The sequence below is a fragment of the Branchiostoma floridae genome, chromosome 2, assembly GCF_000003815.2.
Source record: "Branchiostoma floridae strain S238N-H82 chromosome 2, Bfl_VNyyK, whole genome shotgun sequence".
In the NCBI taxonomy this organism is placed as follows: domain Eukaryota; kingdom Metazoa; phylum Chordata; class Leptocardii; order Amphioxiformes; family Branchiostomatidae; genus Branchiostoma; species Branchiostoma floridae.
In genome coordinates, this window is record NC_049980.1 from 22,086,745 (window position 1) to 22,112,108 (window position 25,364).

The 25,364-nt window shown below is 41.0% G+C and overlaps 7 protein-coding genes across 7 annotated transcripts; 3 read left to right on the forward strand and 4 right to left on the reverse strand.

Annotated features, from left to right (window-relative positions):
* Positions 1 to 60: 60 nt before the first annotated feature.
* Positions 61 to 3,864, reverse strand: LOC118409920 (N-acetylated-alpha-linked acidic dipeptidase 2-like). Its single transcript, XM_035811310.1, has 2 exons — positions 3,730 to 3,864; positions 61 to 3,295 (listed from the first exon to the last, which is right to left on the reverse strand). Exon 2 carries the CDS (start codon positions 3,266 to 3,268, stop codon positions 965 to 967), a length of 2,304 nt encoding a protein of 767 aa, XP_035667203.1. The 5' UTR covers positions 3,269 to 3,295; positions 3,730 to 3,864; the 3' UTR covers positions 61 to 964.
* A 24-nt stretch (positions 3,865 to 3,888) lies between these two features.
* On the forward strand, positions 3,889 to 5,837 carry LOC118409936 (cytoplasmic tRNA 2-thiolation protein 2-like). The gene has a single exon (XM_035811339.1). The coding sequence runs from the start codon at positions 4,055 to 4,057 to the stop codon at positions 5,324 to 5,326; it is 1,272 nt and encodes a 423-aa protein (XP_035667232.1). The 5' UTR covers positions 3,889 to 4,054; the 3' UTR covers positions 5,327 to 5,837.
* Positions 5,838 to 6,447: 610 nt separating this feature from the next.
* LOC118409932 (kelch repeat and BTB domain-containing protein 11-like) lies at positions 6,448 to 8,553 on the forward strand. The gene has a single exon (XM_035811333.1). It carries the CDS (start codon positions 6,859 to 6,861, stop codon positions 8,248 to 8,250), a length of 1,392 nt encoding a protein of 463 aa, XP_035667226.1. The 5' UTR covers positions 6,448 to 6,858; the 3' UTR covers positions 8,251 to 8,553.
* Positions 8,554 to 8,790: 237 nt separating this feature from the next.
* On the reverse strand, positions 8,791 to 13,604 carry LOC118409939 (snRNA-activating protein complex subunit 3-like). The gene is made up of 11 exons (XM_035811344.1): positions 13,130 to 13,604; positions 12,572 to 12,587; positions 12,143 to 12,210; positions 11,670 to 11,745; positions 11,325 to 11,441; positions 10,997 to 11,041; positions 10,652 to 10,753; positions 9,939 to 10,021; positions 9,478 to 9,642; positions 9,154 to 9,261; positions 8,791 to 9,043 (listed from the first exon to the last, which is right to left on the reverse strand). The coding sequence occupies exons 1-11, from the start codon at positions 13,324 to 13,326 to the stop codon at positions 8,884 to 8,886; spliced, it is 1,137 nt and encodes a 378-aa protein (XP_035667237.1). The 5' UTR covers positions 13,327 to 13,604; the 3' UTR covers positions 8,791 to 8,883.
* Positions 13,605 to 13,825: 221 nt separating this feature from the next.
* On the reverse strand, positions 13,826 to 14,892 carry LOC118409950 (protein-lysine methyltransferase METTL21D-like). Its single transcript, XM_035811364.1, has one exon. It carries the CDS (start codon positions 14,847 to 14,849, stop codon positions 14,142 to 14,144), a length of 708 nt encoding a protein of 235 aa, XP_035667257.1. The 5' UTR covers positions 14,850 to 14,892; the 3' UTR covers positions 13,826 to 14,141.
* Positions 14,893 to 14,942: 50 nt separating this feature from the next.
* On the forward strand, positions 14,943 to 20,999 carry LOC118409952 (eukaryotic translation initiation factor 3 subunit J-like). The gene is made up of 8 exons (XM_035811368.1): positions 14,943 to 15,119; positions 15,231 to 15,316; positions 15,993 to 16,047; positions 16,276 to 16,382; positions 16,766 to 16,865; positions 18,146 to 18,310; positions 18,579 to 18,652; positions 19,508 to 20,999. The coding sequence occupies exons 1-8, from the start codon at positions 15,107 to 15,109 to the stop codon at positions 19,619 to 19,621; spliced, it is 714 nt and encodes a 237-aa protein (XP_035667261.1). The 5' UTR covers positions 14,943 to 15,106; the 3' UTR covers positions 19,622 to 20,999.
* Positions 19,843 to 24,267, reverse strand: LOC118409956 (cytosolic iron-sulfur assembly component 2A-like). Its single transcript, XM_035811372.1, has 5 exons — positions 24,051 to 24,267; positions 23,059 to 23,223; positions 22,472 to 22,521; positions 22,234 to 22,279; positions 19,843 to 22,055 (listed from the first exon to the last, which is right to left on the reverse strand). The coding sequence occupies exons 1-5, from the start codon at positions 24,208 to 24,210 to the stop codon at positions 21,958 to 21,960; spliced, it is 519 nt and encodes a 172-aa protein (XP_035667265.1). The 5' UTR covers positions 24,211 to 24,267; the 3' UTR covers positions 19,843 to 21,957.
* Positions 24,268 to 25,364: the final 1,097 nt, after the last annotated feature.

Genomic DNA, 25,364 nt, shown 5'->3' on the forward strand with positions numbered 1-25,364 from the left:
CCGCTCGAAGCCAGTGCAAAGAAGGCTACTGATGAGCGTCAAGTGATAACAACATAAACCACCTGTTAATAAGCCGTCATGCCACACCTTTAATGCACAAGTTTATCTCACACAAAAAGGCAGCTCTCCACACAGTATACTTGGTATTGTTCATACTGGATACCTAAGAAACCAAGTGCTAAGCATTGCACATATCAATAAATATAGCTACAAAAAATAAACTCATAACATAAAAATATGCATCCAAAGACACAAACTTTCCAGATTTTGTGTGTTGTACATTGACACTTCAACCTTTTCTACAATAGAACACAAATTTAAGGATGACACCATCCTTCCAACATTGTCTTGCTGCAGGCTTTCAGTCAATCTGACAATAAACTAGAACATAATAAATACCGTTTTAGAGTCAAGCATATAACAATCCTGCATATAACTAACTGAGATAAATAAAACCATTTTTCATATTGCATCTCAAACAATACAATCAGCTCCTAATTGTGCTCTAAAGGCACATGATATGGTTAAAGCACACTGAGAAAGAAACATCACACATGACTAAGAATTCCCTGTCTACCAGTATTAGCCTATTATGCACGACAAGGTAGGCCTAACTAATGAGCTGCCTGAACAATATACACTGAATGTTGAGTCACAAATTCTTTACACCAATTCCTCATGCTGAAAGATGGATTCACTGGTAAATTTACATGCTACAGCTGCAATCATTGCACACAAAAATAATCCAAAAGCTAGTCATAAGGAACATTCACTTCGTTAAGAATTGAAACTATTGTCACCTGAAAGTGAAATAAAAGTCTTAACTGTCAGGAGAACACAGTAAAACAAAAATTTATACAGTAATGAGTAAATCAAAGATTTATAAATGATAACAAGGAGGTCTTTTTTCAACCTCCTTGATGATAACAAAAGAGCTTTCTGTCTCCTTTTTTCAATTATCATATCATTTTTTCAAAAATTCAGTTGCTGATTGGATAGCTATACTGATGATTGACAGCTGCTTCTCCACATCAGCCCACTTCCCTGTGGACTGCACCTCCCTCATTGCACCGAACAGTCCGGGGAAGGTTTTCCCCCTGTACTGGCAGACTCCCTCCTCAAGCTGCAGGCAGTCGTTCTTGCTGGGCGACAACAGCAGGTGTTTGTAGAGTGGTTTTCCGAGGACACCGCCGGGCGTCAAGAACAAGCGGTCCACTTGCATCATCTTATCATTGACTCGTCGAACTCCCAGGGGGTTGCTGAGATCTGTTTTTCCAGCATTTTCTTCCACCAAGGCGGCTGCCAACGCAAACTCCGCAGCAACAACCTTTACCTTGCTGAACTGTAATTCCAGCCCCTGCTGTTTAAAGCTGTTTTTGTAGGAAGCCTCTGCTGCATTGATGAAGTCTTCAATCATCTTGGCATACCCAGCTAGACTAAACGGCAGGAGGGTAGAATCAGACAGCCTCAGCAATGTGTTTCCAAGAACTTGGGTTACTGCCCTGTGGTAAGACAGGTCAGGATCAATGAAGTTTTTCACATAGTAAAAGGTGTCGTACACTGTGTGATACACTGGGTAGAAGGACACGTTAAAGCCAGGGTCCAAAGTATACTGAAGGTCCAGAGATGGCACCCCTGCCTGGAGTAGGAATGCAGCGTAGTCGCTGCCAGCTCCAAGGAGGTCAACTTTTGGGGACTGTGTCTTAGGTCCTACTGGAAATTTTTCGGCCCATTCATTGTACACACTGAAGACCCCATGAGGATCCCTAACAGTCTTGCTAGCATCTTGCACAACCTTCTGCAGAAGTGGGCTAGCTTCTGCATAGAAGGAGTAGTTCCCGATCACAGCTCCATCCAAGTTGAGATAGGCCACAGCTTTCTCTCCCATCTCTTTGATATTCTCCTCCACCCACTCTGTGGACCCAATCTGTCCGAATTCTCCTCCATCCCAGCTGGCAAATATGATACTTCTCCTTGGGCGCCAGTTTTTCTTCAGTAACAGTCCAACCGTACGCATCAGCTCCATGAGGCAGGCGGTACCTGTGCTTGGTTCCACACCTCCGTAGGTCCAGGCGTCACGATGGTTGCCGACGACAACGTATCTGTCCGGCTCAACAGCTCCTGGAATGGATGCAATTACATTCTTTATCTGCTTAATTGATTGTTTGTTATTGACCTGCACTCTTATTTGTTTGTTGTTCCCATCCCTCAGGTCTATCTGTTGTGTCATTCCCTGCCAATCAGGTGGGGCAGTAGTTCCATCCAAGACTCCCAAGACTTTCCTTGCATCAGCTATGCTGATTGGCTGAACAAGAATGCCAGGCAGGTCAGCTTCACTCTCATTTAAACGGAACATCCCTTCCAGAGCAGGATACCCTGGGGTCAGAGGGTCACCATAGGTGATGCGCACGTCACCTCGGAATATGCCGTCTTCCGGTAGCGTCCATCCCCTGTCCGCTCCCGCCGGTTGGTACTGTGCTGGATCAGGATACAGCAAGAGAGCGGCTGCACCTGCCATCTCAGCATGCCTGACTTTATCCCCGACATACACCTGCCCCAGGCGAGCAATCGCTATCTTTCCAGTCAAGTTGACCCCTTGACTTTCCAGGAAATGAAAGTCCTCTCCACGCCCAAAGTTCACGTAGACAAGTTTTCCCGTCACAGTCCCACTCTTACTGTATGCAGCGTAGGGCGGGACGGTGCTATCGCGGGGAGACTGGGCGTCATCAAGGGTTATCGTCTCTGTCACACTGTCACCGCTCATCAGGAACACTTTGTTCAGGTTTGTTGAATCGGGGTAGGACAGGAGTACGTAGTAAGACCTGACTGTTGTGTTCAGCCCCCAGCTCTGCCACAGACTGGTGATTTCTTCAGCCATGATCCCTACTTCCTGCATCCCTGCCAGGTGCGGCGCTGTGGAGAAATGTCTCAGCTGTTCTTCCAGCTCCTCCACACTCACCTCTTGAAGCAGCTGTTGTGCAATCTTTTCATCATAGTCCTGCAACATTCCACCGCTGGAAGAGGATATCTTCTTATGGACCTCTCTCCGTATGATGTAGCCGATGACGAGACCGAACATAAAGATAAGGATGATGATGAGGATTTTGATGACGATTCCTTTCACCCCCGTCTGCCAGCTGCCCTCCCCCCCTACAACACGTGGTGCCTGCCCCTCGGTGTTGACACTGACACTGTCCAAGTCCGACTGCCAGCGGGAATACGGCTGGGTGCTCCCGGCTTGGTTTCCTGATTCCTCTTCACCGGCCATGGTCTTCTTCTGTCTTCAACTGGTGCGCTTGTGAAAAATACATATGGAAAGATTTGGCACCAATCTGAAAATATTGTCCTAGATATTAATGTTTACTACATTGTTGAACAGTAATGCCTACTAATGCAGTAATGGTGACATATACTAGTACACGACGAATCGTGACAAATAGTGTAAAATGATGGCAATTGTTTTTTGGCAAAGAAATATTATCGCCATAAAATCCGGAACAGGATGCTGGGGCCCTTTTCTCAACGGCACAGCTGTTGTGGTCATGGTCATGGTCATTCCGACTGAGTATATTTTACAATGTCATGTACTAGTAAGCCCCTCCCACATGTAGAAAACAGGACATGCATGGGATTGTACTTGTAGTTTAATATGTGGGGCAAAATTTAATTTTGTCCCTTGAATAATCAACTTGTGGCCACATCGCATCACTGTGATCCTGGGGAACTTACCTTAGACAGGTGACAGTCTGTCGTTGAGAATTCAGAAGCAGCAAGGCCGCAGTAAGGATGCAAAACACTCCTTTGGCTCGCCAAGTGCGTTACATACCCTCTCATGCGTTTACTCTCGACCTCTGACCTTTATTACATCACCACACGTCATCATCATGGCGGATGTATGCTAACATGTGCATGCACGACCCTCAAACTTTCGGGTTTAAAACTGTTTCTCAAGTGGGGAAAATACTGTAGCTTTTCTTCACACCTGGAGAGGACAGCCAGTCGTCATTTGAAACGTATTGTTCTTTAGCTTGTATATTAGGGACTTGGCTTTGCGATGGAATGCGGAGGGCAACTTGACGACATGGAGACGCTACCTCAGAGGCCGCCCGCAGCGAAGAAGAAGAACTGTGTGCGGTGTGGGAAAGACGCCGTGCTTGTTGTGCAGACGAGCGCGGCTTTCTGTAGGGAGTGTTTTCTCAACTACTTCACACACAAGTTCCGCTCTGGGCTTGGAAAGTCGAGAGTGGTTCAGCCAGGAGAGAAGGTTTTGTTGGCTTTCTCTGGAGGGCCGTCCTCTGCTGCCCTCCTTCATCTGGTCAAACGGGGCATGGAGGAGGGAACTCAAAAGAAGCGGCTCCGCATCGAACCGGGTGTAGTCTTCATAGATGAAGGCTCTATTATCCAAGGGTTTGATGTGGATCAGCGACAAAGATCTGTGCAAACAATTTCTAAGATAGCAGGGGAAAGTGGTTTCCCAGTCCACCATGTAATGTTGGAGGATATCACGACTGTGCAGGCGACAGAGGCAGATTTACCAGTGTCAAACTGTGCAGGAACATCACCAGCTACAACTGAAGATGTAGAAAGGCAGGTGAAGTCACTCTCCACTGATGACACAAGTGCAGACAGGTTAAAGAGACTTTTTGAGGAGGCCAAGTCTCTGACAGCCAAGGAAGATTTACTGCAGATACTTCGTTCTAAACTCCTGGTCAGAGTGGCCCGGACGCACGGTTACACGAAAGTCATGGTTGGCGACAGTGGCACCAGACTGTCAGTGCGCATCATGGCCGACATTGCACAAGGTAGAGGAGCAGCTCTCCCGCTGAACACAGGATTCGCTGACGACAGGCATGGAGACGTCGTCATTGTTCGACCAATGAGGGACTTCATTGCTAAGGAGATTTCCATGTACAACACCATATGCCAGGTGGAGTCTGCTTTTCTCCCTACGCTGACGACAAGAGTGGCAGAAAAAGCGAGCATCGGGCATCTGACAGAAGCCTTCATCAGCGGGTTACAAGTGAACTTTCCCTCCACTGTTAGTACTGTGTTCAGAACAGGTGCCAAACTTTGTGTGTCGGATACAGAGAACAGACCTGAAGGATACAAGAGATGTGCCATGTGCAAAGCACCCTTAGACACTGGACAACAGGGACTGTTACAGTCTAGTGTATATAAGACATCACTTGCAGCAGATGATGAAAGTGATGGAGGTGTGGTAACTGGCCAAGATCTATGCCCATCTCTTTGCCATGGTTGTTCTCTCACTGTAGCAGACTTTGGTGACTTCTCAACTCTGTCTGACTCTGACCAACTGTTTACTTAACTTAAGTAGAAGGACTGTTGATTAAGTAGGAATAATGGTTTTGACTTGAAAATTGGAATAAGTAAGTTCAAGATTGCAAGTATGCATGTGCAGCAGAATGCAGGGCAACAAGTAAAAAAAAATGAAAGCCCTTACAGTTGTAGTTAGGACCATTTGGTAACAATGTTCATAATCATATCTATTTTGTTGATGATGCCTCAGGGCCATCACCTTTGGACATATTACCCACAATTTTCCACAAATTGCTCTATACATTTGTATGTAGGAAGACAATTTCCAGACAATAAGGTCATTTGGTTCATAGATCATATGTACAAAGTTAACTTATTTTAATCTAAGGAAATTAATGAAAAAAATCTAAACAGGGAATCATATCGCCCATGTATTTTCTATAGCAAAACTCTTTACAGATGTAGATGTACTATCTGTCTATCGTCAACATGCCATTGCGTAATGTATTATACTGTAGCATTTTATCATTTTATGCAAATAAAGTCATCATTTGCAACAATGGAGCTGTGTGAAGCCCTTTCACAACTAATACACCACATAGATAGAATACTGCAATAATGAAACCAGGCAACTGTTATGCAATGGCCCACTGTCACTTGCCTGGATTCAAGGCTAGCACCCTGACATGACTTGTGGCAGCATGGAATACATCCTAATTATGAAATATCCTCACTAATTACAGTGTATATAAATAAGGTGCCAATTTGCATAATATACTAGTAACTTTGAGTTATATATAACATTACTAAGGTATCTAGTAGTAGTAGTAACGTTAACAGTAGTAGTATCAGGTTAAACAATAATTTATTTCAACAAAAATGCACACTGCAGTTCCCAAAAAAAGCCACTAGAGCCACAATCCTACACAACTTGCCTGTCCCAAAAGCTATCTAACAAAAATCACGACCATAGCATGTCTAGCACAGATATCAACTGAAAGTTCTGCTGCAGTACCTGCTAGGATGCCCACCCTCGTTTACCCACAAACCAAAGAGGTTCGTGAAGCACTGGCACTGTAAGCTTGCACAAACCAAGGAACTACCTACCACTTCTCGAGTACTGGCAACACACAGACACACACACAAACCGCACCGAAAACATAAACCTCTTCAATGGTGTCATGACAATGGCTAGTCAGGCATCTCAGTATACGGCACTGGCCACCACTACAGCTGCCAAGGGGGCCTCGCTATGATGCAATGATCGGCCCGCCCGACGATCATGGAAGTTGCAGTCGCGCCGGAGTGACAAGCTGCGAAAGCCTTGCCAATGGTTTCAATTTGGAAGGCAAGTATTCATAATCAGGACGTTTCTGGTGTTGCACAAATCACGCCACTATGCAGCAGAACGTGAAAGTATGTGAATTACCATGGTTTGAGCCTGGCGCGCACTAATAGTTCGGCCCCCCTCCCTCATCACAAGGGTGACAAAAATATTTACCTCGCTGAGCTGAGTTTTGTTGTAAAACTCACGCCTAAATAGAGTTTTGTTTGTGTTCCTACCAAGATATACAGTAACTAATGGCTGCCTTGGATACAGCAGAAGTCAATGGTGCCCGTCAGCAGGGGTGTAACTATGCACAAACCTGTGATGTCCACATCTGCATCGACGGGCAAAACTTCCCTGCCAACAAAGCAGTTCTCCAGGAAAAGAGTGACTACTTTCGAGCCATGTTTTCCTCTGGAATGAAGGAAAGTACTGAAGATGTTGTTACACTGCAGTCTATACCCCCGAATGTCTTCAAACCCCTTCTTGACTACATGCACACGGATATTCTCCAAATACCACAGGACAGCTTTCTCGAGACGTTGGACACTGTGAGCTTTCTTCAGATAGTTCTTCCAGAAAAGTTCATCAGGGAAAACATCAACGGCAAAAACTGGCACACAATTTTGTCCACAGCACAGGCGTATGCCATAACGAATGTCCAGGACGTCCTTTATGGTTACCTGAGTGATAATCTAGCAGAAGTCATGACAGAAGAATCTTTTCACAGACTGAGCAAAGAGCAGAAGAACTACATCTGGGAGCTGAGACACAAGCAGAGGTGCTCTGTTGTCGTGTTGGGAGCACACGAAGAGAACGCAAGCAAAACTCGACCTGTCCACTACTACAGTGAGAATGAAGACAAGTGGGTGTCATTCACGTCACTTCCTGACAGGGGGAGCTCCGTCTCTTGTGGAGTGACCGTCATGGACAACTACCTGTATGTTGTGGGCGGCTTTGTGGACTTCAAGTGTAGGGATCTGCAGAGAAAGAACTTCCGCTACAATCCCATGACCAACACTTGGACAGAAATAGCACCTATGTTGCAGGGCCGGGCAGATTTTGGACTGGTAGCATTAGATGACCACCTGTATGCCATAGGTGGACGACAACACTATTTCTCCGCCCTACCATCGGTGGAAAAGTACAACCCTGTTGCTGATGAGTGGGTATATACAACACCACTGCCTAAAGGGTCGCGACGCCATGCTGTTACCACATGTGTGGGAGCTATTTATATCAGCGGTGGGTTCCCACATTACACTGACCAGATGCTCAGTTACTCCCCAGTCGCCGACGAGTGGGAATTCGTGACACTACTGCCAACACGACGCTCCGATCACGGGATGGTGTCCGCTCGTGGTGTCATATATGTCATGGGTGGGTATCGCAGCGAGGTGGACTGTTTCGTCATCTCTTCTGGGCAATGGTTTCACATTCGGCCAACTAACAAGCTAGAGTACCTGAACAAGTTTGCTACGGTGTGTAACGACTGTATCTACTTTGTGTGTAAGAAGTTTACCCAGTGTTATGATATAGAGGATGATCACTGGGATGAACTGGGGCTGAAGAGATGCCCAGGAGGGCCAACTAAAAATGCTGTGACTCTGAGACTACCCTCGCATGTCACACAAGGGTCTAAGTGAGCAGAACACACTGCTGATTTAATTGTTGCACCTGTATAATGATGCTACAAATAATAGATGTCCAAGCTTTTCACAAACTATTTATTGAAAGTTTAATTTCTGAGTAAATGTTGGGGTAAAAATCATGGCAGCCTCGTCTTTCAGAGAAGACCAGCAATCAGAAAATACATGTTCTTCCAACATCTGCTTGGAGATTGGTTCATGCTAACAAGTAGACTTTCTGATGAATCAAAGCCATCAAAGTTTGTAGATAGTCTCCCATGTATGTGCCAATGGAAATAAAGCTGATTATGTGTCAACTTAAGTTGTTTTTTATATGGCAAATGTACTGTACATGTAACATTAAATGTGGAAGGGGCAATCTACTATCAGTACTACTGTACTGACTGTTTCATACACAGTACAATGTAGGGTAAATTTTTGTTTCTATGGTATTGTATGGCTTTTGAATGAGTTAAATCTTCTATTTAATTCTTTGAGTTTTTTAACAAAACATATTCAAGTGTGTAAGTTATTCTGATAAAAAAGGAGGAAGCAAGATCAGGGAATAAAAAAGTATTCTGTAATATTGAAACAACTTTTATTAACTTTAACAGTGACAGCATCACACTATTGTGTATATAGCTGCTTTTACTAAACAATGGCTAGATTGAATATTCCCATGTCTACATATGGATAGGCTTCAAACTCTGCCAGTTTGGTTTGGTCCTTGCTGTAGTGCAGGGCTTTGAAGCAAAGATCACAGAAAAAGCAGGGGCTCTCCTCTGCCAACTGGTCATCATAGGTCACCCATCTGAGGAACAAGAACATAGGTGTGAGACCAAGACCAGGTACATTCCAAAAAAAAAAAAAATTATAAATCTTAAAACTGGATATACAAACAGACCACCACAAGGTACGTACTTGGCTGTGAAGGTGGCGCAGACTCGGCACATCTGTCTCCTGAAGCGGTACCTGTTCACCATCAGGGGGTACAGGCCCTCATCTCGACAGTCATCTGCATGGAACATCCTGGAGCAAGAAAAAAACAACTTTGTACCTTTGACAGGGACATGACTGTTTCCAAGCTTGTAGGTGAAGGTAAAGGTCTCAACCTTGCTGCCCTATGTGCCACAAGGCACTACAGCACAGGGGTCTGAACAAATGAACGTACATTTTAGGCACACATTCTGCAAAACATCTCTCCAGGTACTGTAGTGGAAACCAGACTTATCAGTCCCTCCTCACCTGAGGTCCTTAAATATGATGAGATGTTCACAGTCCCCCTGGTGGCAGTACAGGTACGGGTACCCCAGTCTGATGTGGAGGTCGTTGAACTTCACATCCTCCATATGCTGGGTTGTGTACGACCCCTTCCCTTCATGTTTGTTCTGTTCCCATTCACGAACATTTCTGGAGAGAAAGGCAAGAAGCCGTTGTTTGGTATCAAGGTGCCTAAGTACATTCACCCATGCAGAGCCTTGCCAGCAGCCTACACCTTGGGGAGGCTTTGCTAAATCAGGCTGAGGTTTTGTTGTGACATTTTGTGTTTGTCGTCTTTATGTCTAACCAGCTATAAGTCAATCAGTTAAACATCTAAATGTTTTCTTTAGGTATAAAGCTGATTCTCTGATTGGCTGCATAGGTGCAGCAGGTTGCTATGGAATAAACATCAATCCATATTTTCGTGAGAATCCATCCAAACATACCTACTAAGGTCCCTGTTGTCTTCATATCTGAAGTCATTGTAGAACACATTCTCTATGAAGAAGTAGGCTGACTTGTAGATATCCTGTGAGCAGAGATGAAGTTAATAATGAAGTGATCAGTACAAATCATGACGTGCTGATTTAATACCCATTGCCATTGAGTAGAACTAGAAGAGCCTATTATGCATCATGGGGTGGCAGATACAGGGCTCGAAATTCATTTTGGGGATTAGGTGCACTGGTGCACCCAGCTTAAAAAATTCGGTGCACCAAAAACTTTTTGGGTGCACCACTTAAATTGAAGTAAAAACCTAATAATAAAACTTAGTTACAAGCTATCAAATTCTTAAACAAGTATCATGACAGACATTTTTATTGTCTTTCTAACACTTAGATGTCAAGAATATGATGTATACTAGACTTTAAGTATACTTTGATATTTTTACATACATAAACATAAGAAAATATTTGGGTGCACCCACAGAAAATAATTGGGTGCACAGCTCCAATTTTGGGTGCACATGCACCCAGTATTTTGAGCCCTGCAGATAGCTTTCGGGGTAGCAAAGAAGCTTGTTCTGGAACTGCAGGGGGGATTTTTTGTCTAAAACTTGGAAAGATGAGAACAGAGGATTTTCATGATTGAGCTTGTAGCTTGAGTAGAGTTTCACATGATTACTAGTAGATAGAGTTTATACAAATAGGAATCCAACCTTAGCCCTGATGTCTGGAACATTGCAGGGGCGCTCACTGAATTCCCCAGCAATGGTGTGGTCTGCTATACATGTGATGGCATCTCGCAGATCGGTGAGTTTCTGCAAAAGTTGATCACAGGAAAATCATTCAGAAAAACTCTTTCCATGACCTACCATTCAAAAAATAGAGGAAATTGAAAAATTCTGTATGCCTACAGCACCTAAATTTCTTGCACATTGGGAATCAGGATATATATTGTTTTGATTCTTTTCCATCTCACATGCTTGATCTAATTTTTTCTATAAAAAGCAGAGAACCAAGAAATTGAATTAAGAGAGTCAGAAGGATAAAGGATCCTGTACCTGATATCCTAGAACTCTGTATTCCTGAGCAAGCCTCATTCTTTTCTGAAACACAATGTTCGATTCATCAGGTAAAACAAGCAGGTTTACAGAAAGATTGGAAAATGAAGTTTATGTAAGTACAGCAATAAAGAGCAATTACAATTAGAATATCAACCCTTGAAAGAATGGCAATTAGCAGTAAAAGCAACTGCATGTCCATGAAATATTTGCATTTTTACGTTTATATTCTGCATTTCTAAATTTTAACTGAGGTAGGCAGACTATGGGATCTACATATTAGAAATACAGAGTCACTGAAGAGAAATGGGTGTCAGGTTCAGCTAACCCCTTTGCTCTTCCTCCTGTTCCTCTTGCTGGGATGGAACACAGCGACCTGCAGGACGGCACACTGGGGTTTCACCTCCCTCTCAGGGGGCGGCTTCACGTCCTGATACACATGTTCCTATGGGACAACAGGGAGAAACACGCCTGTGGGGACTGTACAATATCTATTGGGGCCAGTATTGGGTCCAGTCAGGGGATAGCTATAGGAAATTTTTGGCCTAAGGAAGAAATCCAAGATAAATCATTCTTTTTAATCATTAAAGGAGGGGCCATGGAAAAGTTACCTAACTAGCAAGGACATTATATGATTCATATAACATCCTTGCTAACTAGTTAACTAACTAACCTGGTTCCAGGACAACACAGTGAACTTGCAGTTTTTGTTGATGTTGGGTTTGGAGTCCAGGTATCTCTTTCTTAACCTGTAGAAAAAAAGACACAAACTGATTGTACCTAACGTAGAACCATAAAAACTGTAACTTAATAAGGGGATTTAATTGTGCGACAGAAGGTCATTTGTGCTGGACAGATCAAAAACTTTGAGAATAAAACTACCACAAACTTTCAAGATTTCAGGAGTATACAATTTAAGTTTGGAAGAAACTTGTTTTCTGTAACGTCTTCTTCTCGATACAAAAATATTCTTAGTGATAATATTTGTTGTCCCAGATGAATTAATGAATGGATACTTCCTTTTAATTCATTAAGGATGTTCTAAAGTTCAATAAAACTCAAGCCTTGGGAAACAAATGGAGCATTGAAACCACAGGAAACTGTCATCTGGTACAATATATCAAAATTCATATTTTCTTGCCTCACCCCAAAGTGACCAACTCTGTCCCTGTCGGCACCTCTGCTGCATCTTTGTGGATGTCCTCTGAGGGGCACTGTAGGAAAGTACTACTAGTGTGAAAAGATAGCCCAGTATCTTCAAAGCTATTACAGCTGATGAGTATTTAAGTTCTCAGTCTCAGCGTAGGATGACAAAGCGACTCAGCAGCTATGATGCTATTAATACTAGTAGCTTTGGATACCAGGCTAAGGAAAAGACACCATCATGTATGCACTGTGGCATATGCACGGATATAAATTATGGAATGAAAGACGTCATTCAACACTAACACAAGCAATAAAGAAATGAATGAAAAGGGGACAAGTAAATTATGTGTGATGAATCATATTATTTTACTGAATGAAACTTTATGAAAGACTTATAAAACAACAAGTCAGTGAATTAAAAAACCTTACCTTCAGTGTCTGCATGCTGAAAGATAAGATAATATCACAATCAATTTGAGAGGGTACAAAAAATTGAAAATGTAAAATTGTTCAAAACTGACAACAGCCACAAGGCCCACAAGGCAAATTATTTGTTGTTGCTGATCAACGATCTGATGTTAATGTTGATTGCTAATTTGCTAGTAATTTATTCGATTGTTCACAAGATATAGATATGAATATTCAACGTTAAGAGAGCGGTCTAAACTGGAACTGGAGTTCCTACCTGTGCCTGAAGAACTCTACTCTGTAAGTGTTATTTCATGAGAGAGTAAGAAATCACAACATCAAGTTTTGACATAACGTTAACACCAAGATGTGAATGATAACTTAAAACTATTAGAAAGATATGCTGGCTTGAAAATACGTCCCAGGAAAAATTCAACACTTGCTCAACATTTGTACATGTACTAGCACATCCCCTAACAACTCTCTCACTATCTGGCTTTATGTGTGTTTATACGTTGATTATCAAACTAAAAATGCCGACTTTTAGGGTCAGTGCCCCCCTCCCCCTTCAACACATACCTGCAAACCGACTTCAGCTCGTCTACAGTTTCTATGGGCACATTCATGGCCTCTGCATAAGCGACGGACCTCAGAGTTTCTCTTTTGCTGTACAAGTCACTGACATCTAAAGTCTTAATGGCTTCGTCAACGAAACCTTGCACGTGGATCTGTGGAGAAAACGTTTCGGTCGATGCTGGCTCCATGATGTTGTTCATTTAATAACGCCTCCTTGCGGGTGTACTGCAGCTGATTGGCCATAATATTACAGGTCAGCGAAAGGCAAAACCTTATTTTATTAGGACGAGATATGAGGTGAGCCAATATCTTGGGATTCTGACACCTTGCTGTCGCCCATATATTATCTGACAGTCACATGTCTTTAAGGTTGTTGTCTTCTTCCCGCTCTAGGCTGCAGTACCAGCATGGACTACTAGTCGGCGCTTCAGTACCGTGTTGGGACAAATAGTGAAGTCACTCATTGTATGTTACTAAATTCAATAGTACATGTACATGTAATACTCACTCCTATGAATTAACGTTATGTCACCTACTTGCTATTTTTCCCCTACACAAATTTCACTTAAAGGCAAACCTGTACATATTTCTAGTTTATACTGGTGTATCCAATGAAAATCTTCAAGTAACTACTTTGCATAATTGATGGTTAATTTCTATCATAACAAAACATAGGTTGAAGAATAGTCCGAGAAAAAAACGGTTTGCAAAATGTTTATTTCTAAATAAACAAAACATTTGAGACATGAAATATTTCTCTATCAAGATCTAACATTACAGGTGCATGATATCATATGGCACAGATGTCACCACAGAACCCAACATGTGAATCAAGTGGCTTTGTTCAGAGCGTTGGAAGCACTTCAAACGTTTTAACATCATCACTTATCAAATTGTATCAATTTAAGCTACTAGAATGAGTATCACACAACTGCTAATGCCATTGCCTGGCAGTCTCCTGAGCAGCACAGTTCATCATGCTTTTAATATGGTAGTACATTGTATGTTTTAGTCTTTAGCCCATTAAATCCTTGTTCTGACTTTTCCTTTTCATTCGCAGCACATGTATATCTTCACTTCTATACACAGGATGAAGACTGTCTTGTGGTACTTCCTCAACTGTAAAGTCTTTCCTGACTGCTTCAATGAACCTCCGTTGTAGCTCTGGTTTGTTCCCCGTTGTTCGTTCTTCGTAAGACCACAGCACCACTGTGTTGCTTCCCGCTAAGGCTGAAACGGTGTCTAGAAGAGGCTCCAGAGACTCTTCATAGTAAATGCAGTCTGAGAATATGATGTAGTCTGGATGTGGTAGGAATGAGATGATGTCCTCTCCCCACTTCAATGTACAAGCCTTGACTAAACCTTGGATTCTATCAGCATTTTCCTTGATGTTGAGATCCATGAGGGGGACAAACTCTTGTAGGTCAGTAATACATACATCTGCACCTAATATTCCAGCCATGATGCCCACAATTCCAGTTCCTGCCCCCAGTTCCACCACAGTCTTGTTCTGAAGTGGGACACTGCAAAAATTTGAAGTCCCTGGTCTTTGTTGGCTATTGGCTGAACTTCTGGCAGTAATCTCGAGGAACTTTGCCAGGACGATTGCTGCATCCCAAACTACACACCCCACGTCTCCTGTTTCACATTGGTACACTTTGAGGACACTTTCATCCTCTAATTCAATCTCTCTACAGAACAGTTTGTCTAGTGAGGCTGCCATTTTGGGACAATGGAATAGGGAAAGAAAAAAGGGGTGTGCCTTGACAAAAATAGTTGTTGCTACGCCGAGCATTGTCTCCAATCGTCAAATATGGGTAAAGATTTAGAATAGATGAAAAAAAGTATTTTTACGTAACGAGTTTGTCCAACAAAGCCTGATAAAAGACAAATATAAAACATTTCTTCCCATTTCCGCGTTGGAATGATCTAAAAATCTCCCACCATGCTTCAGTCATCGTGCCGCATTCAGATTTCATCATGGCGGACTGGGGTAAGTCGGAGTTCCGGTTTCTGAAATATTCGCCCTATTTCTGTGAAATCTCACTAGATCTTCTCCTCGTAACTTGATGAGAACGTTAACAGAGAACTGTTTGATCTTCAGACGCAGACGACTTTGAGCCTGCAGCCCCCGGCATCAGCGCGGGGACGGACAAATGGGAGGGTGAAGACGAGGATGACGATGTGAAGGTATGGCGCCAAGTCCGCACATGTGGGTCCACTGTGCTGTACTGTACTCACATTTTCACATGTAACGGTAACTTGTCGTGTACGATCCTAGCAACTTTTTTTTCTAAAAGACTGAGGGATGAAAAAACTCGGTTCTGTATGTTAAGGCTTGCTCTGGCGAGTGTTGTGAATTTTGATGTAGCAGGGCAAAGCAGGCCAAAGAAACCAGCCAACATATGGAGAATTTTTTATGCCATTTACTTCACGCCGGTATTAAAGGTGGATTGATATGTGATGACATGTATGATGTTATGAGTCATCGTCCCGGGAAGTTGACCAGAAAATGACAACGTTTTAGTATTCTTAGCTGTAAATATTTCACAATCTCAAAATTATATGTAGAGTAGAACTAACTAAAAGGTAATTTTGTGGCCAAAGATTCCTGTCAATAGAATTAGAAAATTTATTTTTCACAATTGACAGGATGTTCCTGTCATTAAGAAAAATTGTGATTTTCTTATCTCTGCTGACTGCATTGTCATTGAATTGATTCTGTTAACCAATGTCTGCTTTCTGTCAATAGATTTGCTCATCTTTTATATCATTTATACTACAGGTATGGCAATTAAGTGCTATAACACGTTAAAACCAAAATTTGATATGGAATTTACTTTTATTTCTACTGTGATGGTGACAGGACAACTGGGATGATGAAGACAATAATGATGAAAAGAAAGATCAAGCTGAAAAAGGTGTGTTTAACTTTAAATAATGTCAGCCCAAAAGGGTACATAGAACCTTGTTGGTTTAGTACACAATCTTGCTGTAATTAAAAATTGGATAAGAAATTAAAGTGGTCATGTAACAAGTGTGATTAAAGTGAAACCATGTACATTGTCATACATATTGTCAGAAATTTAGATACAGTATGAGTGATGTTTAAGGTAAATGAAGTTGCATAAAAACATTTCTTATTTCAGTCACAGCTGTCCAAAAGAAGAAGAAAAGAACCATGGCAGAAATTATAAGAGAGAAAGAAGAAAAGAAGAAGAGAGAAATTGAAGAGAGAAAAGCCAGAGAAGAAGCTGTAAGTATGTCTCCAGTAACATCAAACCAGCATGACTTATTTTATTTAATTTTCCATGAAGTAAAAGGAGTTGTTTCCTTGCAATCCCAAAAAGGTATAATCTTCTACCTGAACACCTCTCAATATCAAAGAATATTTAATTTAGTTTTAGGAAAATTTATCATCTTCTAAAAGTCAGAAAAAAATGTGCATCTTTTCAAGGTTACATCATGTGATGTGCCAGATTACAAGAACAAAGACATCAAGTGAAAAAAACATGATTTTAGCTATGTTTCTACATTGACATGGTAAAATGAACCAATGCTATAGATAATTGAAGAGAGCTTGATGTACAGCTTGTCCATAAACTTGTTTTACCGATCTTGAATTTACCACCACGACAGGCCCAGAAGGAAATGACACCAGAAGAGCGAGCAGCAGACAAGTTGAGACGACAGAAACTTGCAGAAGAAGGAGATTTAGAGCTAGCAAAGGACATGTTTGGTATGTAACAACAGTAGATTGTGTTGTCAATGTCCTTTTTTACTTCATGTCATTCCAACGTCAGCAAGTGGACTGCCTTCAATTATTGAAAAGAGTTTAAATTACTGTTCGTAAATGTAGATGCAATATCATCTTGTATTATAGATAAGCTTTTGTATGTATGTATGTAGGTAGGTAGGTAGGTAGGTAGTTTTTTTTATAATCTAGTTTGGATAGGCACCATGTACGCTTACCTACGCTTGTGTACAAGGCACCAATGAAGCTATTATAGTTCAGACGGATCATTTTGTATCATAAGTAAATACTAGCACGGTTTGGGGTTGATTTTCTTGTTGCAGCCGTAGATGTAATACACTGTAATTATTTTGATACTTGTTATTTATTTGAAGTGTGATTTAGAAAGTTTTTTTTTCTTCATATTTGTACATTCAAAATTGTATAGGACAATGAATTTTGGATGAACTCCATTGATTTATGAGAAAGTTGCCAGAAATACCGGGAATAAAAACATGGTTAAAATCTGCTTATGTCATTATTTCAGAGGGAATCTTTAGGAGAGTTAGCTTAATACCAGTACACAAGCATACTATACTTTGCATAAAACTCTCAAGGACAAATCAAACTTATTCAGGCCAAAGAGTTTCAACTTATGGATTAATGTATAATGTATTATTTTGAATCATGTTGTGCATCCTTCTGGCCACTTCTAGAATTTCCTTCTGACTGGTCCAGATAATTTTCAAAAAAAAAAATTATCTGTAATAACTTTATTCTTATTTTCAAAAATTTCAATCTGGTTTTATAACAATCAGGTTGGTACAAGGGGATTCTTAACTGCTTCAGTTCATCTAATTATCATAGTTCTAATGCCAATATTCAAGCAGTGTGAGGTATAAGCAGAAATGATGTTTGGCTCTGTGCAAAGATGCAAGATTTTACACTAGTTGCATTATGTGCCTTCATCATTAATAAGAGGAACCCCTCATGGAAGGAATAGTAAGTGTCCACTATCTTTGACAATGTCTTACGTCAAACTACCCCAAAGTATTCAGAAGCCTTTCCTTCTTTATTACTTTTACCACGCCTTTTTTTATCGGCCATGATCTTCCTCTTCGACAGACTCTTATCATTAACATCACATCAGGCTGTTTGCCTGTGCCAAATCTATTCACCAACACTCTGCTAGAATGTTCTATTCCTCCCTCTATAGGAAATGTTTTGTAGTGAAGAAGAAAGAACAATGAGAGTCTCACAAGCATTACTTGTGTTCACACTGGCAGGAGTGGACAGTGAAACAGGCGGGAAGATTGACAGAATGCAGCCCCAAACGAGAGAAGACTTTGAGGAGTTCCAGAAGGCGCTGGTGGAGAAAGTGAGCCAGTACCAGGGTTCCATTCACTTCGTCACCTTTCTGGAGGAATTATTTAGGGACTGCTGTTTAGGATGTGAGTTTTTACACTTCACTACAGCTGTGTCTTTTTTCTTTGCACTTCATACAGTCCTGTGATTGCACAAATGCATCAGTATTAGCCAACTTGCACCAGATATGATTGTATTCACACACTCCTTCATCGTAATTTTAAGTGGTATGGAGATAGTCCATGCCCATGTATAGTGGGTACTGCCAATCAATCAGATCTATTGAACATTACCCCCTTCTCATTTGAATAGCGAATGTTAAGTTATAATAACTACATGTCCATACTGTTTCAGTGGAGGCTGAGGATGTCAGGAGGTTAGGAACTACCCTTACTGTTCTCTCCAACGAGAAGGCAAAAGCTGCAAAGGTAAGGTAACCTTTACTGCCAGGTTCATGCCAAGGAATATGCATTTGTCTGGGTAGTACAATGCTGAACTTTCTTCCAACACTAAGGTGTACAGCGATCAAATTTTCAACGGCCACTGTCGCCCTCTTCAGAATCAATAATGACCAATCACTTCAGAACATGTAATCGTCATGCAATTTACCTTTGAATGCCCTTGCTAGCTTATTATACTAGTATTGTTTTATCACAGAATACCACATTTCTTATTTCCAAGTAATGCATTCCTGTCTGTTTAAGGCCCTCTTATTTTGCTACTGTTCAAATAGTAAAAATGATAAAAAAGGGAATAAGATACCATCACATTCAATAGATACAATAAAAAATTTAGAGACAGTTTGGGATTTCAGCCAGTAACAGAACACCATGTTTGCTTAACCTTTAGCACACTGTAGCAAACTCCATTTTTATGGGGTTAGGCAGCAGTTTAAATGTCTTGGCCAGATAGCATTTTCTCAAGTACCTGGATACAGGTTTGGAAACAGATAGCATCTGCCATCTTTGGTCAGTGTGACACTGAGCAGATCTGAGATGGTATTGTACATTCTTTCATAAGCAGCCTCTATAACTCCCTGTTCAAACAAGCAGGGTTTGCAGTCTGTGATATATGTGGAGTTGAGATTGAAAGAGTGTCCCATGTTGTGTTGTAGGTGGAGGGTAATGGCTGAGTAGCAGCTAGTACTAGGTCTACAATGTTGTTTGTACTCGTACCTTTGTTTTAGTGGCTGATTTGCCTCTCCCATGTGTTATTGCAGTTGGGTTTTCACCTGGATGTCAAACCTTAATGATGTTAAAAATGTCTATTTTCTATCTTTATAGGCAGCAAAAGGAGGGAAGAAGGGAAAGAAGCAAGCATCAAGCCTGAAGGCTGTCAAGAAGGTGGATCTGGAAGACTACAGCACTTACGGGGATGAATATGATGACTTTATGTAGCCCCACGCCCACCTATAGTTAGGGAATGAGAGTTAGGGATAGTAATGGAGTAATGAAGGACTAATGCAAATGAATATTTTCTGATACGGAACATGAGGGCTGCTCCCTGCTGTAATAGAGACACTTTTCATCTCAAGATTTTTAGTCTTCCAATCTGTAAACTTTTTACTCAGGCCTTCTTTACAAGGCTACGTTATGAATTGTGTGTACTTTTTGTCACCGTGGGCGTGGAATATTAGAAAATTGGCTTTACAATTGTACCATATTCATGTTGTGATCTTTGCTCTTTGTTATACTGTAATAAAAAAATTGTCCTATGATCTGTGCTTCAGGTAACATGATCCAAAGAGGTTAATTTTTAAACATACAAAAGTAGTACATACATAGTAGATATCGGAGGCAAACTTTCCATGGTTGGTGGTGCCGTCAGCTCATTTCCAGCAAAAGATCTTCATGTATTGAAAGATTTTTGCTTGCTGAAAATTGCTGTTAAACCCTTGCAGTTTTTCATGGAATTTTGTGTGGACACCACCTTCTTTACCATTACTGCAACCTTTATGTATCCCAATTCATCCTAGCATATTGTCTTTGCAGGGTGCAGTCTTCAGGGTAGGATAGTGTGGTGAAAATTTGATAACGTGTGAGGTATCGGGCCTTTCTTGTGCTTGATCGCTCTGACAAAAAATTCCTCCGCTCTGAGGTGTAAAGTGATGCTCAACGTTCACTATGCAGTCCAAACTTGATTCTAAGAGGTGTTACAACCTAACTTAGACTTTGCAATCAAACCTACTAGAGCTGTAGTCAACTCTTGATATTTCATTTGTGACATATATGTAGATATAGACTTGTCAAGTGTGGAGGAAAGAAATGTAGAGGACATTGTTCAAGAGTCTGTTTATAGTTTTAACCTATTCCCTGCTGTCTAACCAGAAAATCAGTACAAACCTGGCATCAGAATTACATAATGATAGGGCTGCTTTCTAGTCAAAGGCCATGGACAGCTGAATAAAAGGTTTCCATGAAAATGCCACATCTGGATCATTATCTTAACAATCTTTGAGAAATCCTAAAAGTAGACATAATTTGGGACAAGTAGACATAATTCGGGAGAATGCTAGAGTTGCTTGTGTTGTTCACTCTGCACTATCGACACTTTATGGGATGTTGATTTTTTGTAAAAATTCACTGATGGGACGGAATGCTTTCTATGGCTGTCCACCTGAGTGTCCTACATACCTATGTGCCATGCAGTCAACTTATGTTCTGTCAACAATCCTGTTTGTGTTGGAGTATATCTTTCACCAGGGCTATCTGGGGTGCCATTAGTCAAATGTGTCAGATCTACATCATGCTAAACCATGGGGTATTAAAAGTTGCCATTAAACAATGAACTGCCTTATGTCGTCGTTGTTACCATACATGTCAGCAGCAATGGAACAACATCAATAACACCTGAAACAGATTTTAGACTAAATTGTTTTATTAACCTTTATCACATTCGGAAATGCATGTACATGTACTAGGATCCAGAGAGATCCCAAATGTTACATCTTTAGACATATTCCAACTCAGTCATTGTATCGGTACTATACATGTATATTCAATATCTTACAGAATTAAACCACTTTATCTTACAATAAAACCAATGAAATCTTCAATCATATCAAATAACACCATACTATAGACAAGTAACGTGAAAGTGCCTTGTAACCTTACCTGACTAAGGTAGGAACAAAGTGTACAGCTATTAAAAGTTAATACTGAAAAAATACAATATTGCACCTAGCTACCATATCCTGGGTATCATCCTATTTCTCCTTACACTCGCTGCCCTAAACAAATGTTTTAGGACAGCGAGTGTAAAGAGCCCCAGTAGAAATAAGATGGAACCCAGGCTAAGCCACCATGAGCACCAAATACATGTAGTGTCAAATCCATGCAGAATCACTAACATCTTGTTATTATGCTACTTTCTGTTTAATAATAATTTTGGAATGCCTGTACAGTATTCCTCAAAGTTTGTACAATACATGTTACAGGTATAGGGCTCTCTCCACCATGAACATAATAATTTTAATGGAAGACTATTTTGTCCTACTTGACAAACATAACTTCACAACATTTTTATCAGTGCCAAATATCTTCATGAACTGAATATGCCCCCTTGAAATGTGGGAAATAGCATTTCTGAGGGTTGACATTTTCATACCCCCTAACCACCATTGATGACTTACAACTGCTAGATACCAAGCTTTGCTCTGTCAACATGAAACTAAAAGGGCTGACCAGAATTTGGAGCTGGAGAGAGCCCTAACAAAAACATTCTCCATAACAATTTACTCTGGATCCTGTACACACTTATTAACAACTGCCCTGAGATCTGGGTTCTCCATTGCTGCTGCTATCCGCTCTTTGTCATTTATCTGCTTGTTGACTGAAAAGGGAAGAAACATATTTAGTTTTCACAATCAAATCTCCATTGGCTAGACATTTAGTCTATGTACTACTATGAAAGCTATGTCCTTTGTCAGGGCTTGATAAATGATATACTAGTAGTAGTAATGTTATGTATGTGAAAGTTGATAAATGCATGTCAATAATGTTAGACTCACTTTCTGGGCCTGTGGAGTGTGTTCCATCTTTAACAGTGATATCAAGCTGAAATAAAAGTAGAAGGAAAAGGTCATAACCACCTTGCTATCTTCACAGAAGTTTTGTTAATTAAATCAAACATAGATTTCAACAGGCTCTACTAAAATGCATTCTACGATGTAAGGGTCACAGATATTGAATGACAACTGAAGTAGCAAATTTGACAGTGTAGTAGTATCAGGAAATTAGAACTGTTACCTTGTAGTGTTGTGGCAGGTTGTTTTCCAGTTTTACTCTGAGGCAAAGACCTACAGAAGCAAAAACAGCCATTGCCATGAATCAATCAATCTAGCCAAAAGTGGGCCTCCCCACCATGAGAACCTGGCACATATCTGTAAGTGGAAAATCAGTCAGCGCTCCACCCCAATAAATACCAGGAATAGAAGGCCTCAAAGAAGGCAAATCAAAAGCATAACGACAGATAAGGCTGCCAATTGTCTTAGCAGTGAACCGAAAGGATCACATATATGAGTATGGGGAACAACAGTATTTTCCCTATGTTTATAGAGGAAAATTGATGTTGTCTGTTTGCTTACAGTCCTGAAAAAGTAGGGTCAGACGAGAGCATGTTGGAAACAGTTTTACGATGCTTTCAATACCCGGTTGTCAGATTGAAAATTCAATGTCCCTTGCCAGCGGGGCAAGGACGTTATATGTGCCAGCCAGCGGTCAACCCCCAAAAGGCTAGGATAGACAAGTTTTTGTGAGGTTCGGTCAAGTAACCAGAAACACAACATTTCATTATGATCTATCATTTCTTAGGCCTAAGATGACTAAAGCTTCACCTATAAGAGTAGCCAATGAGCAGTGTGGTACTGTTGGTGTGAACTCTATGCTGATGTGGAACTTGTCCTCCCCCCATGGCTCCACATGGACTCCACTCTCATACACAACATCCAGCTCCTCTAGCGTGTTGTCCTTCTCAGGATCACGGATGTCTCGGATCAGGTCTACATAATAGGTACATAGTGAACAAACAGGAAAGACTGTTCAATTTGTTTACTATGGCAAGGGCACAGTCTCACAACAGGAGAAGAAAGAAGCTGTTTACATTGTTATAAGTTGCAGTTTAAGCAATTCTACAGTACAGTAGTAATACAATGGAAATGCATATCTGTGGTGTCAAAGTTCACCCCAAAATTCATTAGACATTGAATCATAATTATCATTCTTGCTCGAAAATGTCATGTTATCTTAATTTGCACTATAATTTATAGTTTTTATATTTCCAAAACATAAAGAATAAAAAGTTTTCAGCTTGAAAAAAAGTACAAAAACACTATTACTGTACAGTAACAGCACCTGTTCATTGAAAATTACAAAAGTAGTGTCAGTTTTTATGTTTGCTACACCAGAAAGTTGGTGAATGGTTTCATTAATGGTGAAAATTTGCTGAGTGGTAATTTTTATTTTTATTTATTTTTTTCCAAAAAATAGGAGCGAGCGAATCCGTGAACCAAGAAATTAAATTGGTGTGGCCTTATGATTGGTTGCATTTCTAATATCGGCTGAATTGGTTCATTATCAACCGCTGAGTACAATCCTTATGGGCAGGACTAGCTGTCTTTTAGCTGACAGGAAAATCCTGTGCATACTCGCACATTGTATGCCATTGTTTTGTCCTGTAAATGCAATCAAACCGCTGGTTGCACTTCCTACTGTAACACAACCTCTACATATTTATCAAATTCCAATCAGCAACGACCTTTGCTTTGCAAGCTGCTTTATGGATCCATTGAATATTCGAAGGCGGCCCTGGATCCCTCCCACAACTTACCGTAGACAATATCAGACAAATCGTCTAATTCCTGTCGTAAGACGGCATCCTTGGACATGCTAAGGACACACAAGTTGACCTTGTACGGTTCGGGCCTAGTTATGGTGGAAAAGATGGACCGGTTGAAGGAAAAACGACAAATACTTGCGAGGTCAACCATCTTCTCTGCGGAAGTGCGTTGCCATTTTTATGACCTTTGACACATGTACAGTCCCGCCATGCATTGCTCATTGCAAAACAAACTTTATAACAGAGCTCCGATTCTGTTCGCTCAGTTTTCACTTGAACGTTGTGAAGAACCACTTTGTCTGTAAAATTATTTCAATAGGTGTGTGTTTGTGTTTGCTCGGGAAACCAGTACAATTGGCATCTTGTAGTGTTCGCATTGTTATATACTATACAGTGCATTGCTTATGGAGTTACCTGTGACAAGGGTTTGTGTGCGCATTCCAATCATAACTGATGGACTAGAGATAGAACAAGATGCGTGAAGAAATGTTGCTCCTCAGACCAATTTTTGTTTCTAATCTGACAAGGTTATATTTTCAATCAAGGCGCCAGGCATTCGGTGATAGAACTATCCATTAGCTTTATCCCAGTTGAAAAGTCATTACAGACATAGTGGTGACGTACTCAGGTTCACACTCTCACATTAGCGCCATAACTGTACACACAAAAGATATAAACGTAAAGAACATAAGTAAAGATACAAAATTATAACAAAATATAAACAATACTTCTAGCAGAATGAACTTAGATGATATGCTTCAATCGAATAATGCATAACAAAAGTTGTTGAAGGCGCAAGTCCAATCATCTACCCCAGAACGAAAAGACGAATTATACTCAGTAAACCTAGAACTTAGAAGAAATCAGGATTTAAAGCATTTTGTAGAAATGATGACATTTTTGGATGATAGACAAAATTTGGGAGTTTATGGAAAATGAATTCCGCGAAGTAATAGTGGGCATTTTTAGAAAGTGCTAAGAAGTTTGCTGTGTGTCCTATAAGCACCAAGATAGTTTGCCGAAGAGTGACAACCGTTCATAGGGCAGTGGAGTAAGTAATGGGTGACTGATTCGGACCGACTTCATGCTGGGCTGTTACTAACCTGGAATCCAGTCTACTTGTACATGTGGTTAGGCCTACCGTAGTTGGTGCAGGCTTTGTACAGGGCCAGTGTAGCCTTCAGCCGCCGGGGCAATCGGCCACACCCGGTAGGATTTTCACGCGGTTAGACTTTAGCCCATGAGCCCAGTGGGATAATTAGCCGACAATTAACTCCCACTTGCCTAACTGTGAAAATCCTACCG

Bases quoted from the DNA above. Each gene is read 5' to 3' on its own strand.
- LOC118409920 (XM_035811310.1), bottom strand. From the start codon at position 3,268: ATGGCCGGTGAAGAGGAATCAGGAAACCAAGCCGGGAGCACCCAGCCG.
- LOC118409936 (XM_035811339.1), top strand. From the start codon at position 4,055: ATGGAATGCGGAGGGCAACTTGACGACATGGAGACGCTACCTCAGAGG.
- LOC118409932 (XM_035811333.1), top strand. From the start codon at position 6,859: ATGGCTGCCTTGGATACAGCAGAAGTCAATGGTGCCCGTCAGCAGGGG.
- LOC118409939 (XM_035811344.1), bottom strand. From the start codon at position 13,326: ATGAACAACATCATGGAGCCAGCATCGACCGAAACGTTTTCTCCACAG. The intron at 11,746-12,142 runs GTGAGGCAAGAA...TTTTTTCTACAG, and splicing joins ACAGAGTTGGTCACTTTGGG to GTTAAGAAAGAGATACCTGG. The intron at 9,044-9,153 runs GTACGTACCTTG...CTTGTTCCTCAG, and splicing joins TGCGCCACCTTCACAGCCAA to ATGGGTGACCTATGATGACC.
- LOC118409950 (XM_035811364.1), bottom strand. From the start codon at position 14,849: ATGGCAGCCTCACTAGACAAACTGTTCTGTAGAGAGATTGAATTAGAG.
- LOC118409952 (XM_035811368.1), top strand. The intron at 15,317-15,992 runs GTATGGCGCCAA...TGATGGTGACAG, and splicing joins ACGAGGATGACGATGTGAAG to GACAACTGGGATGATGAAGA. The intron at 16,383-16,765 runs GTAAGTATGTCT...CCACCACGACAG, and splicing joins GAAAAGCCAGAGAAGAAGCT to GCCCAGAAGGAAATGACACC.
- LOC118409956 (XM_035811372.1), bottom strand. From the start codon at position 24,210: ATGGTTGACCTCGCAAGTATTTGTCGTTTTTCCTTCAACCGGTCCATC. The intron at 22,522-23,058 runs GTGAAGCTTTAG...TTGCTTCTGTAG, and splicing joins CTCATTGGCTACTCTTATAG to GTCTTTGCCTCAGAGTAAAA. The intron at 22,056-22,233 runs GTGAGTCTAACA...TTCCCTTTTCAG, and splicing joins ACACTCCACAGGCCCAGAAA to TCAACAAGCAGATAAATGAC.